We start from the raw sequence: 21,990 nt of genomic DNA, 5'->3' as shown, positions 1-21,990 counted from the left end.
TTACAATAACCAATCATACATATATATATCGCAACCCATCTACTCCTCAAAGATGTAAATTCAAATGTTGTACTGTGATATACTGCAACTTATTTCATAATCTCTTTCTTTACTGTAGAATTACAAAGTTAGGCAAAGATTGCACTATGGAAGTGTCAATAATCTGAGAAAGATAATTATACCAAATGATATAAAATAAAGAGATAAGAATGAATATGACAGATATATGGAACAAGATAGGTTACAAGGAAAGATACAAAGGAAAGACAGGAAGGTTGGTAACAGAATATGCAGAGAATATGGAAATGATAACAATAACATATGTTCTAAGAAAGATGACCAGAAAAACAGGGGAAAAAAAAGAAAGCTATTAAAGGCAGATCCAGCAAATGACTTGGTCAGGAGAACGATGAGAAGTAATGAAAACACAAGACAGAAATCAAATTTTAAACAGGGATGTTGATGAAACTAACAAGAAATCAAATAAAACCCAAAATATTTCCTGCACCTTTTTCATATATTGTAATAGTAATATTTTGATTACAAAAAAATACTGATGTACATACACTAATGTAGCTTCTTCACTATTCTGAGAACATGATATAATTTTCTTTACTGCTGATGTGATTGAGTCTGGGATACTTCTCTCAAAATATCCTTCATATACATTCTCCAATACTCCCAGTAAATCATCAAGAGGAAGGGGTTTCTCCATGCCAGCCTGAAAGAATAAATCAAATTCCCATGCACATCTCAGTTAAAATAGGCTCCAAGAGTAAAACTCCAAGCTTTTGTATCTAAATACAATACTGCCTTGTTGTAGCTTAATCACACATGTAAATAATCTTTCCTGAACATGTGAAAACAAAATGGGGAAAACTTTTGATAGGTCAAAACTGGATATTTTGGAATTCAGCGTAAGCAATCAACTACTGCCAACATCAGAAAAACAAAAGCCTATTAGATGTGAAAATTCTGGACCATTTGGTCTGCTTGAGTTGAATCTTGTTCAACAACTGCAAGAAAAAAGGGCTGAAATCTGTAAAAAAAATATATATATATATATATAAAGAAAAATCTGAGGCTGAAAACCTAGAAGCTTGCCAAAAATTCACTGCTGGGCAACCAGAAACTTCTTCTTTAATGTACCCACACACATGGTACAAGCAAGTCAGCCCCCTCCCTTGAGGATCATGTGAGTGCATCAACCAATCAACGCATATAAGACAACTCTCATTTGTGTGGTCTTAACATGCTGGGAGTGCAAAACCTGGGGAGTGTAGTAAAATCTGTGGGCATATTGTTAGTTTTCTTCAATCTATAAGAAGGTAAAAGTGGATGAAGCATGACGAAAAACCACAGCATGAAGCTGAAAACACATGAGATTCTACCATAAAATGAAAGTGGGAGGTTTCATGATCAAGTAAAAGTTAAAAGGATCAGTGACACAAATTTCAGTTATGATTTATCATATCTTTGGCACAGCAAATATTATGTCCAAAACAAATCTCAGTGCATTAAAACAAGAGCTCACAGCATAGCATTTCAAACATTAAGTAATCTCCCTGATCTTCATAGCCTCACCACTATGTAATGTCTAATAACATAATAAAATGAAATGTTCTAAATCATTCTTATTCTACTGTTTGATTGCTTCATGACTGAAACAAAATAAAATCACTCACTATCCAAATTAAATAGCATGCCAAGCTATACAAGAATCTTACAAACAAAACGGCAATGTGAGGCAATACAAGAATTTTACAAACAAAGCGGCAATGTGAGGCAATACAAGAATTTTACAAACAGTAGTTCCAAATTATACTTTTTCAGCCTCATTTTTCCCTCAACATATCATCTAAGCAAATCCAAATTACATATATCCCCAAGGGCCCTAAGGGGTGCCCTTAAACACAATAGCTACCACACCAATCAACCTTGCCTAACCTGGGAAACTCCGCCCCCTAGACCCCCACCCCAAACCACCAGGTAACCCTGGGGTGGACAACAGGTAAAAGATAATAAAGCCTGATACATCCAGTCATAATAAGGGCACAACCATCCCATTTGATCAACAATCTGAAGCAATTTATATGACCTAACAGCCACTTTGGTTTTGTCAGTCTTACCCAATGTTAGGTTGGGTTTCTAGGACTTTATATATTATTTCTGGTCGGCAAAAAAAAAGGTATAATATCCCAAAAACCTAATCACACCTAAAGCAACCTCAATATTCTATAAAATAATGGCATGGGCGTGACTCTACCCTATTACATGGTACTCACTGCAACTGGCACGTTGCAATTTGGTTTATCATTTTTTTTTCTAATCACCATAGCCATCCTTCGACTATATAATGTGAATAACAATATTCCAATCATGCTATCCCGGTATTATCACGACTTTCTTCCCAACAAAACCACCTTTAACCATCTCTCTGGTGTCCCTAAACTAGAACCTCCCACTTCACATTCGAATCCCCCACCACCTGGTCGACGACGTCAGCCATGTGAATACATTACTACAACATACATCCTCATCTTTCGGTAAATTCATAGCCACTTACCTTTCTCTCTCTCTTTCCTTAATACCGGAAAGAAATTCGGCCTGAGTGGCTTTCCCTCCAGCAGGAGTAGAATGTCCGGAAATAAAGAGTGACACACGAGTAATAGAGATACCGTTGCACCACAGGGTCTCATACGTTTTGATCAGCCATGAGTCTTTCCCCAAGGATGATTACTATAAATCATTATCCACCTTTTTACAGAGCTTTGATGTAATGTTTCCTCAGCATCCGTTTAATACTTCCATTCCTACGGTTCTGTGGCTTTTAAAGAAAATCTTTTCGACGTTAACACACACACAGGTCGGCTTCATAAGGTGGTTGTGTGTGTATGGGGGAGTGGTAGTCCATATGGCAGTACTGATCTCGTCCAATACTGTAGTAACCCCTAAAGCTTGGTCGCCCCCACCCCATGCACAAAGAGGGTATGTGGTCTCAGAATTATCAGGAATACCAGAGGATGGTGTTGGAGATGTATGGTGGATATATCTCTAAAATAAACCTTATGGCAGCTGATCGTTTAAGGCCAACCAAACAACCAGCTTTGGTGGTTAAGCATGGTAGGGCCAGCCACTGTTATGGTGGTGAATAACAATGGTAGGATGTAATGAGGTCATAAGCTTGGTTGGACGTCAGTATATGTGTTTGGTAGTTGATAAATTGGGTGGTAGGTGGGGAAATAAGCTTGGTAGAACGTTAAGTTTAAATGGATTAATGATACATGTACATTTGCATGTTATAGGAGAGTCACCTTAAGATGTTGCCTCTAAATGTTTCCATTTTTGGCCATTTTGTAATGAGCTGGTTATGGGTTATATTACTACAGCCATGGAAGGACGAGGTTGATAAGTTTGGTAGGATGTGGTAGATATGCTTGGTAAGGCGTTATATGTAAACATTTTTTTTTCATACATATTCGCCATTTCCCGCGTTAGCGAGGTAGCGTTAAGAAGAGAGGACTAAGCATAGAGGAAATATCCTCTTGACCCCCTTCTCTGTTCCTTCTTTTGGAAAATTAAAAGCCTCCCCGCTCCCTCGATAATCATATAAAGGTGGGAGGTAATAGATAAGCTTGTTACGACGTAATAAAGACGATTAACATATTTGTTTGTAAATTATCTGGGGTAACTTAAGATTTGCCTCCGTATTCCCATTTTTGATTGTTAGGATAATTTAGCTTCGTTAGATCTGTACGCAAACTTAGCCCATACACACGCTGACAAAAATTTCATATGATCCATTACCAGTGAAGTCAAATCTGAAGAGCAGCGTAAAATGTATATTTTAATTGCATACATTTCAATCGGTTACATACTCGATTTTGCCATAAAAGTTGCATTATCGTGTATCCCTATCAGAGGCTTATCAATTTGGGTGGGTGGGTGTTGCAATAGCCCTAACCTACATATATACATTATAAACTTACTCATTTATACCTTCTTGCAGTTATTCTGACATACCTTACACTTATTGCTGCAAGTTACACTCGTAATTACTATTTATGTTACGTAAATTTTTACGTTACCCACTGTCTCAACTTTGTCTTTAAGTATCTTGTCTTCAGCCCTATGTATTCATGCACAAACCCTCCAGCCTGAGCCAGGCACTCATTTATCTACCACCCCCAAGGGTAGGTAGAACACCTAGATTGGTTGTGGGTTAACGACCATGCTTGGGATTCTAACCCATGCGGGTGCAATGACTCCAATCCTAGGCTAGCCCATGCTGACTCATGGTTAGTAACGCTAAATGTTACACCAGATAACTATTAACTGTTTCGTCACCTTCCCCGAATAAATGACGTGTTTAAAATGAAATTGTCTCTACCTGCAAAAGCATATTATTTGGTTTCACCCAACAAACAGTCACACACTGCAGTTGCACACAGGCCACCCTGAACCAGTATTGGCACATCTGAGGATGGATGACATCAACAAAGGCTCCCTTGCTAAGCTTACCATGAGCGAATCTTGGCACACAAAGATTACATAAACGTATCGCAATTTTTTTTTTAGGGGGAGTGGGGGCAACGTGAGCATACAGACTTGACCTGTACAAACATGGATGGAATGTCACTGACGAATGCCTGTGCTGAGCTTAGTCTAGGTGAATCTTTACACACTATCCCAACTTAGCAGCAAGAAGCAACAGTAACGAATGAACAGTGGCCTCATTTGTGCAAATTTTCTCCCTAGCTTTTATGAATAATGTTCCAAAACTAGTGCCTGCTATATAGAGTCAAGCCTCACAGACTTTTTTATGGTTTACCATAACTTTAAATAACCTGGTTAAACCCAATGACAGCATGTTGTCCTCAACCCAGTATATTACATCCATCCAATTTATTCTATCCTAACTTCTTATGGACATTGTTTCCTCTTTTCTGTATACCTCTACAAATCCTTTTTGTAAACCTCTACAAATCTTCACCCTTGCCTCCAAAAGCTGGTGCTCAGACATCCCACCACCCACAACTCTCAATGCATTTACATCCAAGTCTCTCTTTTACTGCATATCAATTAACAAGTCATCCAATAAAGCCTGATGACCACCTCTCCTACTTGTGTCCCTCATTGTAAACCAGGTATTCCCTATCACCAGTCCTTTTTCAGCACACAACTTCACAAGCTGTTCACCACATCAATTCATTATACTGAATACCCTATTCCCCCAACTATACCCTTAACTGCTACATCACTCACTTTTGCATTCAAATTACCTATCACTAATACCCTGTCTCTTACATAAAGACTGCTGACACATTCCAGCAGCTGCCTCCAAATGCTTCTCATGATCTTTCTTCCCAAGGCCAGGTGCATAAGCACTAATAATTGCCCACCTCTCACCATCCACTCATTTTCACCCAAATCAATCTACAATTTAATTCTTTACACTGTTTCCCCTCTCCCATAACTCCTGCTTCAGCCGTAGTGCTACTCCTGACTTAACTCTTGTCCCCTCACCAACCCCTGACTTTACTCATATGACCCTTCCAAACCATCCTTTCCCTTGACCCTTGAGCTTTGTTTCACTCACAGCCAGAACATTCAAGTTTCTTTCCTAAGGTATGCTCTCTTCTCATCTTGAGTTACATCCCCACACATTATATCTCCCAGCCTGACCCTCTAAGGAGAATGTGCACACCCTGCTTGGCTCCTTCTTCAGTTCAATCTTTTAGAAACTGAAACTCATGAAGGAAGGGGAGTTCCAGTCCCCTGCTCTAGACCTCTTCAGTCACCCTCTGTGAAATGCAAAGAATGCAGAGGTAAAATTCTTTCTCCCATACTTTGTTTAAAAAATATCATTCCTAAAGTAATGCATAATGCATCAATTAATGTACATAGTGTAACATATTTTTTCTTTTTTCAAACATATTTGCTACTTCCCGCATTAGTGAGGTAGCATTAAGAACAGAGGATTGAGCTTTAGGGGGAATAGTATGTGCATGTGAAAGATAAAAGAATAGAATGTGAAACAACATACAGGACATCCATGTCTTTCCCTCTTATTTCAATGTGAGGAAGGATCAGACCAAATGTGCTGGACCCTCACCCTCCAATCATCCATTTCTAGTGTGCATGGTGTAATAATTCTAATTATACTCATGATATTCCACATCAACATTATGCCTGTGCAAGAAATTCCACATTAACATTGTGCCTGTGCAAGAATTAGAATTTGATACCAAGTTGAAGAGTAATAAGAAACAAGGCCTCCATTTCTCCCATCTTACACTGACCTGCCATACATGTCAACCACACCTCTTCCTCCTGCTTACTCACCACTACCCCTGGCCAAAAATGTTTTAGTCATATTATTTTTTGTGTAGCTTATTTAATTTTTTCATTCTACAAATTCAAGAAGGATTTTTCCTGTGTTTACAAGATTTAATGTTTTAACACTTTCACATGAGAAAGTTTACTCTCCAATACCCTCAAAGTGAACAAAGCACATACAGCCATCAGCCAGCCACTCAATTTTTTGTTTAATTATCTATTTGTAACATTGTTTTTGGTTTTGCTTTTCTCCCCTCATATCTGTCCATAAATGATTGTTCTGTAATATTCATACACCAAACAGTAAATCTTTTATGGTGTTATTACGTTTGTTTGCAATACATTAAACTGCAAGTAAACTGTAATCTTTAGCGAGGCTATATTGCTATATCATTGGGAATACAGTCTCATCAGAAAACGTTTCACTCTAATGGTGTCCAAATTTCCTTGCTATTTGATGTAAAACAGCCTTAGGCTGCAAGTCTTCAGTAAGAGGCCCTGGGTAACACCAGGAATATTTCACAGAAACTGCTGCAGGAGAAAGAAAAAAAAGCTATAGCAGGTCTATTGAGATGTGTGTTAACACTATCTTTTTTTTAAATGTTGCAGGCTCCAGTCACAGACAAAAGTCTACATCAGGGCTGGGCCTCAGCTGAATATTGAAAGGGTAATGAAATGGAGAAAGAAATACAAAACTGTGTTTACAAGTTTTTGTGGAAGTGAAAAACCTGTCTTTAAAAAGTGTTAGGTCATAGTTACTGGTAATGACATTAGTACAGCTTCACGGTGCAGGGAAACACTTATCAAAATGGCTCACTCCTGAGTTACCAGTGGCTATAGAGTAATCATGTGACACAGTAGCTTGCCGAGTACTGCATGGTCTAGCTAATAGTACGAGTACACTAGCAGCCAGCTCTTGGGAGCAAAAATCTAAGTAATTCTGATAAAAGAGGGAAAGTGAACCAATATTGCAGCATAAGGCAAGTGGGTCAAGTTTTGAGTTTGCAACAATCAACTAACTGACAATAATTATCATTCTGTGATGCTGTTTTTGATTTCATGACATCTTTTCTACATGAATTTGTTTGCAAATGACTGCTCTAAAACAGTATATGTACAAACAATAAATCTTATATCAAAATCACCATTACAAGATTAGTGTTGATTCACACTAATTACATGTACATGATTATGACAATAATAAATCTGTGATGCTGTTTCTGGTCTTACAATATATTTCATACATACATTTGTTTGTAAATGACTGCCCAAGAATAATATATACATCAAATAGTTAATCAAATCAACATCATTACAAAGTGAGTTTCCTGACTGTCAATATATATATATTTGTTTCTGCTGTAAGGAGGACTGACTGACTGAAGTTGTAATGGACCAGAACATATGGTTATCAAGTACTTTTTAGCATGAAAAAGATATATAAAAACATAATCATCTATAAAAATAATACATTTTGGTTTTAAAATAATTTACAAAAATTAGGTACTTTTGTTTCCTTTAAAACATATATATAAAAACTTAAAACTAGTTCTATAAAATTATATATTTTGGCTTCCTTTAAAAAATTCATCACTGCATCAGCAAAATTTTCCATCAGTTTCCTAACTTCCATTGTAATCATACAATTCATATCAGTGACTATAAGACTCCTACATTTTTAGCATTCTGTTAAGATATGTTCCACAATTATAACTGGGGCAGGTATTCTCTCCAATAAAGTTACCATAGGTCAACATTGTAACATCAATCTACAGCTTACAAAGAACTGCCTTAAAATGGCCACTCCTGTTATGGGAGGAATACCATATATCAACTTCTTTCTTTACTGTGTAGTTTATTACTATTTTGAGTTTCCAAGTCCTATTCAACTTGTTATTTACATCTAACAATTGCTCATTCTAATCATAAAAATATTTTGTCTCAGAATCACCTCTAAAGGTGATACAATCATGTTGAGTTGGAAGAAACAGCTTTAAGTGATTTCATTCAAACCTCAGAGACAGCCTAGAGGGTTATTGTGTTTGTTACAGCACTGTATATATGTATGGCAGAAAATGTCGACTCCTGTGGAGAGGGAAGCTCTTTGATGAGACTACTCCTAATGATACCGCCTCGCAAAGGGTGACCCTTCACTCTCAGTGTAACCTCAAGCTTATGGCAGCACTCTAGTCTGACAGTGAAACCAACATACAGAGGTCGTGAGTACTACCCCTTGACCATCAATACTCAAAATGTTGAACTCCATGACAAAAAAGGTTTCTCACGAAGATTCTGAACATGTCAACATGTGCAACTGGATGGATTGGGTAAATCATATGTAACACATAAGATGTGTGGAGCTACAGTGACTGAGGTCTTTTGATAAGATTGTGCATGATGTACCCACCTGGAATGACTGGAAATGATTGTGATGAAAACATAGTCAACTGATCAAAGCAGGGAGAATCTTTAACCACCTAAATCTAACACTACGATGAAAGTATTCAATGTATAATTATCAGCCGGAATTTACCTGAATTTCTGTATCAAGGGATTAGGTCATCTCTGTGTCCTGTTTCTGAGAGAAACTCATGCCATATTTTGGGGAATTTTGGTCGAATACTGCTTTCTTCTACTTTTTTTTCTTGTATCTTACTGTCCATCCACTGCAGGAATGTTTCTCCAAGTTTCTGAAAAAAATAATCACAGCAGGGTATTAAAAAGAACTCTTTCTAGGGATGATATACTAAAGTCAGCAACAACAAAAAAATCTTCATTATACAGGTTTCTCAATATAATTTTCACCAACACATAAGTCTGTAAAAACAATAGTTCAAACTAGATATCCCTTCATTTCCCACATCTGCAAAAGTGACTCTGACATGACTGACAGTAATTTCAGCTACACAAAAAATTATCAGTAAGTGTGATGAAAAATAAAGAAAAAAATAACTCTTACCTTCCAGCTTAGTAAATAGGAATCTGAGAACTTCAGCCATTCCTGAATATGTCCAAATCTTCTGTAAATCATTTTTATACAATCCTGTAAGTCCCAGTTACTCCTCTTCTTGGCAGGTATGAAACAGTATACTGTTTTTTCCCTAAGTGCCCTCATCATTATGTACCAAGTAGTTTTGGTTTTTACCAACCCAATGGTTTCTTCTTTCTTGTTTAGAAAATACATTACTTCCCCTTCTTTGTACAACTCTTTACGAACCTGTGTAAGGAAAAACATTACAGCACACTTTCACCAAAATTTATAGCTTCCAAAAATGCAATATACATGACATATATACATTTCTATATATCTGTCACCATTAATTTTATTCCTAACTACAAGAGATGTCCTCTGCCAGAGGCCTGTTAAGGGTGAGGCACTAAAGACTAAGAAGTGGGCACAGAGTTCACCAATTATGGAGACTTTTGCTGTGGCCACCCCCTTGAGGGAGTTCCCAAAGGGATAAGCATTAGAGATACAGATAAATATAGTACAAAGGATAAATCAGGTGCATGCATCCTCTCTGTTCATTCATACACATCCTCAACTCATGCCTAACTGCTTAAAGTGAAACATGATTACACCTGATCCCTTACTTATGACCTATGTGACTGAAGAACATCCATACATAAAATTGGGAAAAAAAAAATATAAATTAAAAAAATCATGAAATATGAACTAAAGAGTCTTAAATATAATGTAAAAGAAAACTACAGAATCATACAATAAAGCTGGTTCATAAAAAACAAGATAATCATGATGGAAACTGAGTAGAATAAAAGAATGCTGTACAAGTATATGAATTCTACATGCCATGCTAACATTCATTCGACTTACGTCCATTTCGAGATCCAACTGGTCGGTTAAAATGGAACATGGACGTATGTTGTGGAGGGGGTGTAATTTTATTACCAAGTGGTTCCTAGTGTGCACTTTCATTGTGAAGCATATGGACCTTTGTAGAATTCAACTTACGCAACTGGGGTCTCTAGCCCATCTCCCACTTAAGGGCAAAAAAGGAGAGACTTACTATCCTTGTTACCTAATCTAACCATAATTCATGCTATAAATCTGAATGAGTATGGGCATTCTCCATCATTCAGAAATGAGACAGGAACTCCAAGACCTAAATGGAAATGTTCATAAAGATAATAAACAGACAGATACATCTTTATGTAATTAAGTATAGTAGCTCAGTAAAATTTGAAGTCATATAAAAGCCTTTTGTTGCACATTACCTTGTTTCTATGTTCTAGTACATCATTTGCTGCAACTGTTGAGTATAATGGAAAAATACATCCTAAAGCAGATATCAAATCCAGACTATGATGCGGAGGCATTGCAAGAAGGCTCGTCTCTTCTTCACCAACTGTAGGTGTGAATGAGATAATATAAAGCTGATTTTTCTCTAGATCACTATTATTAACAATATGTTGATTATCAGGTTGAAGAATCTCACAAACAGCAGTGCACTTCGTATGGTGGAGAAGACTGCAGAGGACTCTAAAGCATCTCTTATCTAATGACTGTAAGGTATCCCATAGTGATTCAGCCACCAACTGAAAAGACAAGATTAGCACTTAAGAACAAACTTTTAGGCAAAAATTTATATATACACATGTATATATATATATATGATGGAAAAACTGAAACAAAAATTGAAGGAAACTAATCAAGGCTCCATAGGTTTCTGAAGATATGACTCTCAAAGAAAGATATGTTAAATGAAGATGGAAAGACAAGAGAAGGAAGAGAATCTCACACTTTAGCTGTTTGAAGGAAATAGGAGGCATCATAACAGCCTTACCCAATACCAAGTGCGGGTAAAAATATAAACAGCTAACCATAAGACAACAATAATTCTAAATAAATGTTTTACCCTGGCTATGGTATATCTGTCTCCTGCATATAGATCTATGTCTTTTCTTTCTCTCATCAGCATGTGAACGTTCTTGCTTCCAGCAACAACATAGAAGTGGCCCAATATGTACCTGAAATATAAAATAACTGTAAATCTCATTTCTTTGCAATTTTTCCATATTCTTATTCCTTTTATCTTCATTTTTTCATACGTGATCGGTTTCCTGCATTAGTAAGGCAGCACCAGGAATGGATGAAGAAAGGCCAAATCTGCTCATATCCATTATCTAGCTGTCATGTGTAATGCACTTGAACCACACCTCCCTATTAACAACCAGGTCAAACAAACCTTTCCATGGTTTACCCTGGATGTTTCATATACCCTAGTTCATAACTGCTTACATTTAACCATCAAGCACACAGCCACTTTTCCATGCTGTCGTCCACTCTTTCTTAATCTAGTGAAATGACTTAATCTTCATCCTTCACTATGTCACTCACAATTCTATATCCCTGGTGTTTTTATTCTTCAAGTTTATCATTCCCCTTTGCACCTCCTCTTTTGTGATGTCTCTTTCTATGATAAACTTATTCTGCTCTACCTTGACGTCTAATCCTATGGTATCATTAGCTATACCTATCATCCTGCTATCTGTAATCAGTTATTTAAAACACCTTTATCATACACTCCCTCAAAAAGACATGAATCTCTAATAATTCCAACATTTTTACTTATTTACACTCCAGCTCAACATCTACTTCTCAAAGAATCTATCACACCTCCACATTTTCTTAGTCATTTTCCAAAAGACCATTCTTGCAGTTGGATGGATATGTTACATAGCATATACCAGTAAAATCCTTTTAAAAAATTAAACCATTTTCTGCAACAAGGCAGTCACTTCCTACCATACAATACAATAAAGTACTATACCTTCCACTAAAATGAGCTGCTTTTCCATTTATCTTAGTCATGCAGACAACTTGATCAGCAGTGTCAGGATCTTGCAAAAAAAAATCTTTCCATAAATCGTTATTTGCTGGCTGACTGTCATCTTCATCTCCAACTCCACCAGTGAACTTTTTGTTAGCATAAAGAACCACATCAAACCATGAAACGCTGCCATCCAAATTCATGATTGTTGTGCCTCTAGGAATCTGAAGAGTATTACCAATTTGCAGTTACCTTATAATGAAGAGAAAATCATATTGCAGATGGAAGGATGGAGTGAAGGGGATTTGAGCGGTCGGGGCCTGAACATGCAGGAGGGTGAAGGGCGTGCAGAGAGTAGGGTGGATTGGAGCAGTGTGGTATGCCAGGGTCGACATTCTGTCGTTGGATTCAACCAGGGCATGTGGGGCATCTGGGGTAAACCATAGAGGGTTTTGTGGGGCCTGGATATGGAGGGGGAGCTGTGGTTTCGGTGCATTGTACATGACAGCTAGAGACTGAGTGAGAGCAAGTGTGGCTGGCCTTCGTTGTCTTTTCCTAGCACTACCTTGCGCGCATGCGGGGGGGGGGGGGGGGGGGGGGGGGGGGGGGAGTTGTCATTTCATGTGTGGTGGGATGGCGATGGGAATGAATAAAGGCAGCAAGTTTGAATTATGTACATGTGTATATATACGAATAAAGTGCATATGAATGCGCACCTTCATAGAACATACAAACCTCCAACAGGTTTGTATGTTATGTGTATATATGTATATGTCTATGTATGACATATGTATACGCTGAGATGTATAGGTATGTATATGTGCGTGTATGGAAGTGTATGTATATACACGTGTATGTGGGTAGGTTGGGCCATTCTTTCGTTCGTTTCCTTGCGCTACCTCGCTAATGCAGGAGACAGCGACAAAGTATAAAATAAAATTGTATATATATATATATATATATATATATATATTTTTTTTTGCTTAGTCGCTGTCTCCCGCGTTTGCGAGGTAGCGCAAGGAAACAGACGAAAGAAATGGCCCAACCCACCCCCATACACATGTATATACATACGTCCACACACGCAAATATGCATACCTACACAGCTTTCCATGGTTTACCCCAGACGCTTCACATGCCCTGATTCAATCCACTGACAGCACGTCAACCCCGGTATATCACATCGATCCAATTCACTCTATTCCTTGCCCTCCTTTCACCCTCCTGCATGTTCAGGCCCCGATCACACAAAATCTTTTTCACTCCATCTTTCCACCTCCAATTTGGTCTCCCACTTCTCCTCGTTCCCTCCACCTCCGACACATATATCCTCTTGGTCAATCTTTCCTCACTTATTCTCTCCATGTGCCCAAACCATTTCAAAACACCCTCTTCTGCTCTCTCAACCACGCTCTTTTTATTTCCACACATCTCTCTTACCCTTACGTTACTTACTCGATCAAACCACCTCACACCACACATTGTCCTCAAACATCTCATTTCCAGCACATCCATCCTCCTGCGCACAACTCTATCCATAGCCCACGCCTCACAACCATACAACATTGTTGGAACCACTATTCCTTCAAACATACCCATTTTTGCTTTCCGAGATAATGTTCTCGACTTCAACACATTCTTCAAGGCTCCCAGGATTTTCGCCCCCTCCCCCACCCTATGATCCACTTCCACTTCCATGGTTCCATCTGCTGTCAGATCCACTCCCAGATATCTAAAACACTTTACTTCCTCCAGTTTTTCTCCATTCAAACTTACCTCCCAATTGACTTGACCCTCAACCCTACTGTACCTAATTACCTTGCTCTTATTCACATTTACTCTTAACTTTCTTCTTTCACACACTTTACCAAACTCAGTCACCAGCTTCTGCAGTTTCTCACATGAATCAGCCACCAGCGCTGTCTCATCAGCGAACAACAACTGACTCACTTCCCAAGCTCTCTCATCCCCAACAGACTTCATACTTGCCCCTCTTTCCAAAACTCTTGCATTCACCTCCCTAACAACCCCATCCATAAACAAATTAAACAACCATGGAGACATCACACACCCCTGCCACAAACCTAAATTCACTGAGAACCAATCACTTTCCTCTCTTCCTACACGTACACATGCCTTACATCCTCGATAAAAACTTTTCACTGCTTCTAACAACTTGCCTCCCACACCATATATTCTTAATACCTTCCACAGAGCATCTCTATCAACTCTATCATATGCCCTTCTCCAGGTCCATAAATGCTACATACAAATCCATTTGCTTTTCTAAGTATTTCTCACATACATTCTTCAAAGCAAACACCTGATCCACACATCCTCTACCACTTCTGAAACCACACTGATCTTCCCCAATCTGATGTTCTGTACATGCCTCAACCCTCTCAATCAATACCCTCCCATATAATTTACCAGGAATACTCAACAAACTTATACCTCTGTAATTTGAGCACTCACTCTTATCCCCTTTGCCTTTGTACAATGGCACTATGCACGCATTCCGCCAATCCTCAGGCACCTCACCATGAGTCATACATACATTAAATAACCTTACCAACCAGTCAATAATACAGTCACCCCCTTTTTTAATAAATTCCACTACAATACCATCCAAACCTGCTGCCTTGCCGGCTTTCATCTTCCACAAAGCTTTTACTACCTCTTCTCTGTTTACCAAATCATTTTCCCTAACCCTCTCACTTTGCACACCACCTCAACCAAAACACCCTATATCTGCCACTCTATCATCAAACACATTCAACAAACCTTCAAAATACTCACTCCATCTTCTCACATCACCACTACTTGTTATCACCTCCCTATTTGCGTCCTTCACTGAAGTTCCCATTTGCTCCCTTGTCTTACGCACTTTATTTACCTCCTTCCAGAACATCTTTTTATTCTCCCTAAAATTTAATGATACTCTCTCACCCCAATTCTCATATATATATATATATATATATACATATTATCCCTAGGGATAGGGGAGAAAGAATACTTCCCATGTATTCCCTGTGTTTAGTAGAAGGTGACTAAAAGGGGAGGGAGCGGGGGGCTGGAAATCCTCCCCTCTCGTTTTTAACTTTCCAAAAGAAGGAACAGAGAAGGGGGCCAAGGGAGGATAGTCCCCCAAAGGCTCAGTCCTCTGTTCTTAACGCTACCTCACTAATGCGGGAAATGGCGAATAGTAAAAAATATATATATATTTATATAAAAAGAGCGTGGTTGAGAGAGCAGAAGAGGGTGTTTTGAAATGGCTTGGGCACATGGAGAGAATGAGTGAGGAAAGATTGACCAAGAGGATATATGTGTCAGAGGTGGAGGGAACGAGGAGAAGTGGGAGACCAAATTGGAGGTGGAAAGATGGAGTGAAAAAGATTTTGTGTGATCGGGGCCTGAACATGCAGGAGGGTGAAACGCGGGCAAGGAATAGAGTGCATTGGATCGATGTGGTATACCGGGGTTGACGTGCTGTCAGTGGATTGAATCAGGGCATGTGAAGCGACTGGGGTAAACCATGGAAAGCTGTGTAGGTATGTATATTTGCGTGTGTGGACGTATGTATATACATGTGTATGGGGGTGGGTTGGGCCATTTCTTTCGTCTGTTTCCTTGCACTACCTTGCAAACGCGGGAAACAGCGACAAAGCAAAAAAAAAAACATATATATATATATATATATATATATATATATATATATATATATATATATATATATATTTTGGAAAAAGAAGGAACAGAGGGGGGCCAGGTGAGGATATTCCACAAAGGCCCAGTCCTCTGTTGTTAACGCTACCTCGCTAACGCGGGAAATGGCGAATAGTTTAAAAGAAAAAAAAACTATTCGCCATTTCCCGCGTTAGCGAGGTAGCGTTAAGAACAGAGGACTGGGCCTTTTTTGGAATATCCTCACCTGGCCCCCTCTGTTCCTTCTTTTGGAAAATTTAAAAAAAAACGAGAGGGGAGGATTTCCAGCCCCCCGCTCCCTCCCCTTTTAGTCGCCTTCTACGACACGCAGGGAATACGTGGGAAGTATTCTTAATCCCTTATCCCCAGGGATAATATAAATATATATAATGAATATACATCAATATATATATATATATATATATATATATATATATATATATATATATATTGATGTACATTCAATATAAATATATATAATGAATATACATCAATATATATATATATATATATATATATATATTTTTTTTTTGCTTTGTCGCTGTCTCCCGCATTTGCGAGGTAGCGCAAGGAAACAGACGAAAGAAATGGCCCAACCCACCCCCATACACATGCACACACATACACATCCACACACGCAAATATACATACCTACACAGCTTTCCATGGTTCACCCCAGACGCTTCACACGCCCTGATTCAATCCACCGACAGCACGTCAACCCCGGTACACCACATCGATCCAATCCACTCTATTCCTTGCCCCCCCCTCACCCTCCTGCATGTTCAGGCCCCGATCACACAAAATCTCCCTCACTCCATCCCTCCACCTCCAATTTGGTCTCCCTCTTCTCCCCGTTCCCTCCACCCCCGACACACACATCCTCTCGGTCAATCTTTCCTCACTCATTCTCTCCATGTGCCCAAACCACCTCAAAACACCCTCCTCTGCTCTCCCAACCACGCTCCCTTCACCTCCACACATCTCTCCCACCCTTACGTCACTCACTCGATCAAACCACCTCACACCACACATTGCCCTCAAACATCTCACCTCCAGCACATCCATCCTCCTGCGCACAACTCCATCCACAGTCCACGCCTCGCAACCATACAACATTGTTGGAACCACTATTCCCTCAAACACACCCACCTTTGCTCTCCGAGATAACGTTCTCGACTTCCACACATTCTCCAAGGCTCCCAGAATCTTCGTCCCCCCCCCCCCCCCCCCCCCCCCCCCCCTATGACCCACCCCCGCCCCCACGGTTCCATCCGCCGCCAGATCCACCCCCAGACATCTAAAACCCTTCACCTCCTCCAGTTTTTCTCCATTCAAACTCACCTCCCAACTGACTTGACCCCCAACCCCACTGCACCCAATAACCCTGCTCCCATTCACACCCACTCCCAACTTTCTTCTCCCACACACCCCACCAAACCCAGTCACCAAACTATTTGCCATTTCCCGCGTTAGCAAGGTAGCGTTAAGAACAGAGGACTGGGCCTCTGAAGGAATATCCTCACTGCTAATGAAGGGTTACTGAATGGTTAAGGGCTGACCAGGTCAGAACACTACTACCACTGGTGAGGTGCTTTAGTGATGGGCCACAGGCAGTTTTCTCATTGGAAGAGTCAGAATCCCCCCAATTCCTAGGCATTTTCTCAAGCTGGCAGGACTTTTCAAACTAGGAAAGATACAAAAAATTAATAGATAAAAAAAAAAGACTTACCATTCTGCGGATGTTTGGATGCTCACTGTAGATCTCATCATCAGGGGCCCATCCACTAACTTTAGTATCATGAAGGATTCCAGTGTGACCAGGTGGTAGGATACCTGCAGGTACATCAGCACTTACTATCTTCACCAGATTCTTCTCACTCATCTGTTTTGAAAACGTGTCTAATCTGTGGATGATAATAAATCACTATGAGTAAACTTATGGAAATGCCTACACTGTTTTTAATACCTACCAGTTTTCCACTTAACCATAACAAAATAAGAAACAATTGAACAATGGTCTCACTCTAGCTATCAACAGACAAGTCCCACAGACTACTCCATAGCTTACTTTAACCACTGCACATACTGCAGTACAATGTCCAGTTCTTTCATTTGAATGCATGCCTCTCACCCTCCAGAAATCTGAGGCCTCAATACTAAGAAGGCTCATCTACTCCATCTCTCCTTATCCCCTTCAGTCTCTTAGAGGTAGACCTATAAGGCTACATTATAAAACTTTCATAGCATACAAATTCAAACATGGTGGTGTAGCAATTTATGTAAAGAGCAAGTTAGAAGGAAATGGGTTAATAAAAACAAGTCAATAAATAAGAAAATGACAATAGCACTTAGCATACCATCCTAAAATATCATTCACAGTGACATACATACCACCTTAGACTAAGGTGGAGGTACTAAGATACGAACAAAACAAGAAGAGTTAATAAGTACTATACACAAACCTGACTCCAGTCTTAACTTTGTTGAATGGGAAGAGAGAAGAAGAGATTATGGAGGCAAATTTCAATTCTAAAAAAGCAAACAAGGAATAAGCAGATGAAAGGAAAATTAAAAAGTAAATGACCACAAGTGAGACATCAAATTATGCAAAAAACCCAAGACACAACAGAACCATTGACCTAAATACAAATGATATTGCATTCATGAAAGACAGTGAATTTACAAAACTAGTAAGCCAGATTTCAACATAGAAAAGCCTATGAACTACAGAGCAGATTTTAAAGAAGACAAAGAGTACTTTTCCAGGGAAGAAGTAAATTTTGAAACTTAAATTTCTAATTAAACAAAATGAAGTGGAATGAAGCCAATATAATTATAGCATATACAAAGTTGAATGAGGTTTTCAACAAGAGTAATCAAAAAAGAAAAATAATTTTCACAGGAAAACATCAAATGATTCAAGGATTAAAAATATAATATAATGAGAAAGATAAGAAGAGATAGAAAGTAATACATATATAGAAGAGAATGGGAGAAGGAAATGTGTGCAACAAAGAGAAATATGATACAAGAACTACAAGAAAAAGAGAAGGAATACTGATAGCGAAACTATGGTGCTGCAAAGATGAGAACAGAAATTTAAAAAGAAATTAAACTGAGTATGGGCCAAAATCTAAAGTTCTCTTTGAACATATGAATAAAGCAGAGAGCCAAAGAGCAAAAAAATCAGAAATTCAACATTCGAAAATGGAAAAATCACTATCAAAGTGACCCTGAAAAAATTTGCCAAGTATTACTCACCTAGTATACAGAGTGTTCAGTACAAAAGATAGAATACATGAATTATGAAATATCTGATAATCATGGTGAGCATGCCTCTACAAATACTGACACAACAAAACGGGATCTAACTGAAACAAATGACCATCTTAGCAAGACCCCAACTTAACAAGATCCAAGCAATACATTGTAACTTAAAAAGAGATATATAATGACAAAACCTACGATAATGTTTCCGAGGCAAAGCACAGACCAACACAATAAGGCAATCATATAAAAAAAAATTCCAAATAACAGTAACACACAAAGGTGAAATCCAAACTAACATCAAAACAATGAAAAACAGTGATAAAAATAATTTTCAGGAGCATCTACTTAGCAACAAATCCATAAATGAAGGTTAGCACTGATCAGTACCAAGTACATAAATGTATCCACTAGTGTACAGCAATGATACACATGAAACTCTATGCAAAGGAAGAGAATGGACACTGTCTTCCTTGACTATGGTGAGGCATTTGACAAAATTAACTATGCGGTATGATTAGCAAATATGGCAAGACAATATATAAGTGTAACATTAGAAAATGGGTTTGAGGATTCTTAACCCACAGAAATTTCAAACAGAACCAAGTTTAAAGAAGAGGACATTCTCTGAGGTGGATAATGGAAGAGAAAAATAATAAAAGAGACTGTCAACTATATAAACTACGTTATCAGATATATTCTGATTGCGTTATTGCAAAATATCATTCAATTTGTATCCCATCCCCTGAGGAAGTATAAGGCATGTTGGTGTCAACTGGCAGGGACAATGATGTTAAATGCTCAATGAGTGGACCTTAGTTGACCTGAGCTCACTGCCTAACAAATGGCTAACAAGCAGTGAGAGCCAATAACCTCGCCAAGAAGGTATAAGCGGTTAAGAGGTTCCCAAGCTCCAGAGGTTCGACAGATCTCTCGTGGGACAAAATGATCCTGAAGAAACATGCATCAAACCTACAAGATATATTTTGGTTTTCACTGAAAAAAACCATATACTGAACTTACGCTCTGGTAGCACCTTCACTACTCTCAGCACGAGAAACCATTTTCTCTATTGATGATGATATGGATTTTGGTAGGCTTTTCTGGTGCTTTTGTATAAATAATTCATTCATCTCCTTCAGCAGATTCTCTACACTGAGTGGCTCTTCCATGGCTGCCTGGAAGTAATTCAGTTATAAATATTTCACTTTTATATGTAGAAAGGATGTGGCTAAGTGCTTGTACAACACAGGGAGGGAGTTCTTCATCTGAGACCCTATCTCTATATCTTTCTTATATATTGAAAAGCTACTGATCTTATCTGTAGTCAGCATTTACAGTTTTGCTTTGCTTGCTCCATTACTGGTATCCTAAGCATATTGGTAACTCATATACAGAAACTTTGCTATAATTCAACTTACACATTAGGGAAAAAATTTATCTAATGGATAGCTAAAACTCATAACAAAATCCACAATATCTCGCTTATGAATTTTGTCAAAATAAGAGAAATTGCCAACCCTATGAAGCACATTATAGATCATACAACTATTAGCTGAAGTCCTGCTATTTTTGACAAAATGAAACAAATTTATGAGCTTATTTTCTACCATAGATTGAAAATCACGTTAAAAGAGCATTCCCTATGTGAAGTTGCATGGGGCTCTAATGGGGTCTCTTAAGGGGAATTTCTCACGACACATTTTCCTTCATCAATCATAGCCATCCCAACTCATCTTAAATTGAAATGAATGATTCAGATCCTGATCACCAAAGTCTAATCCATTTATTCTAAGTATAATGAGTTCATTTTTTTTTTTTTTATTTTCTATGATTTCTGTAGTGCCCATAAACTGGATCTGTACCAATGTGATAATGAATAGGGTTGGTGGTGATCATGGAAAATATGGAGCCAAGCTGGTGAAACACAAGAAAATAACATTATACAAGTTTTTCCATATTCCATTCACTTACGGTAAGGTTAAAGAGTCCTTGAAATGCGTTTCTCCCATATGCATAGTGTTCCACTATTGATCCTAAACTGGAACTTTACCCATTATCTAAACCCAGCCAGTCCCAAAAGTAACCAAGAGGTAGCATAAGGATAATAATGTTAAATATATAAATCAATTAATAACATAACATGATTCGCACCAACCAACAAATTATAAACTTATGTAGGAACGTGATTAACAATAATGAGAATATATCAAAAATAAGTTCACAACTCTAGTATACCTTAATGATAATGTCCCTATAGGCTGGAGTGTAATTCTACCAGAATTACGTTGTTTTACAAGCAAAATAAAGACATGAGAATTATCTACCTTGAAAATGCACGATACGTTTCTGTCATACTATGCCAACTCCCCCAGGTGTCAAGCTTAATTTAATGCTTTTCATTAACAGACTCAAATCTGTTATAAATAGTCATTTGAATAAAAACGTGCAATGACTAATTGTACATTAATGATTCAACGAATCAATGACGATATATGATTTAACTTTATCAATTATATCTCGCTCCACCTCTGCATTTGAAAAGCTGGAGGAAACTCGAGTATGGTGGCGGGGTTTGGTAGCACCCACGTTTGACATAATAAAACACCTTTATTCTTCGACTTATACACTACTGTCTTCAGAGCCTGTGTGTCCAACAACTTTCTCTTTAATCTATTCTTCCCGTGCATAGTTCCCGTCACCATTTGTGGCTTTTTTTTTTTATATTTTTACCAAAGTCCATTGAAGGAATCTGACGCATGTGTCAACACCACTTCATAACCAAGACTCTAGAAACACATAATTTAAGACACAACGAATATATATATATATATATATATATATATATATATATATACACACAAATGTTTTTGTTATTGTTTAC

General features: G+C 38.3%; 2 protein-coding genes across 15 annotated transcripts in view; both read right to left on the bottom strand.

Annotated features, from left to right (window-relative positions):
- The window catches only part of LOC139759152 (uncharacterized), a 44,447-nt gene extending 41,316 nt beyond the window's left edge, over positions 1-3,131 (bottom strand). For 4 of the 7 annotated variants that reach the window (XR_011715000.1, XR_011714999.1, XM_071681177.1 and 1 more), the window contains exons 1-2: positions 2,286-2,469; positions 567-721 (exon numbers count right to left, since the gene is read on the bottom strand). Coding sequence is in view for 5 of the 7 variants with exons in the window: in XM_071681177.1 (XP_071537278.1) it covers positions 567-721; positions 2,286-2,381 (251 nt within the window). In the remaining 2 variants the exon portion in view is untranslated. Of the gene's footprint in view, positions 1-566; positions 722-2,285; positions 2,470-2,566 lie in introns of those variants that run through there. The other 3 variants (XM_071681180.1, XM_071681179.1, XM_071681178.1) reach the window with 3 other exon arrangements.
- A 3,892-nt stretch (positions 3,132-7,023) lies between these two features.
- LOC139759149 (uncharacterized) overlaps positions 7,024-21,990 on the bottom strand; it is a 28,129-nt gene continuing 13,162 nt past the window's right edge. Inside the window, exons 1-9 of one of the 8 annotated variants that reach the window (XM_071681167.1) lie at positions 21,612-21,825; positions 20,130-20,284; positions 17,569-17,743; positions 12,132-12,355; positions 11,217-11,328; positions 10,576-10,896; positions 9,299-9,556; positions 8,873-9,029; positions 7,024-8,746 (exon numbers count right to left, since the gene is read on the bottom strand). In XM_071681167.1, the coding sequence (XP_071537268.1) occupies positions 8,886-9,029; positions 9,299-9,556; positions 10,576-10,896; positions 11,217-11,328; positions 12,132-12,355; positions 17,569-17,743; positions 20,130-20,284; positions 21,612-21,704 (1,482 nt within the window). In that variant the 5' untranslated portion in view covers positions 21,705-21,825 and the 3' untranslated portion in view covers positions 7,024-8,746; positions 8,873-8,885. The other 7 variants (XM_071681172.1, XM_071681166.1, XM_071681170.1 and 4 more) reach the window with 7 other exon arrangements.

The sequence above is a fragment of the Panulirus ornatus genome, chromosome 32 (genome assembly GCF_036320965.1).
Source record: "Panulirus ornatus isolate Po-2019 chromosome 32, ASM3632096v1, whole genome shotgun sequence".
NCBI classification, from domain to species: Eukaryota; Metazoa; Arthropoda; class Malacostraca; order Decapoda; family Palinuridae; genus Panulirus; species Panulirus ornatus.
Note: the sequence above shows the minus strand (reverse complement) of the source record. Positions and strands in the feature narration are given on the sequence as shown.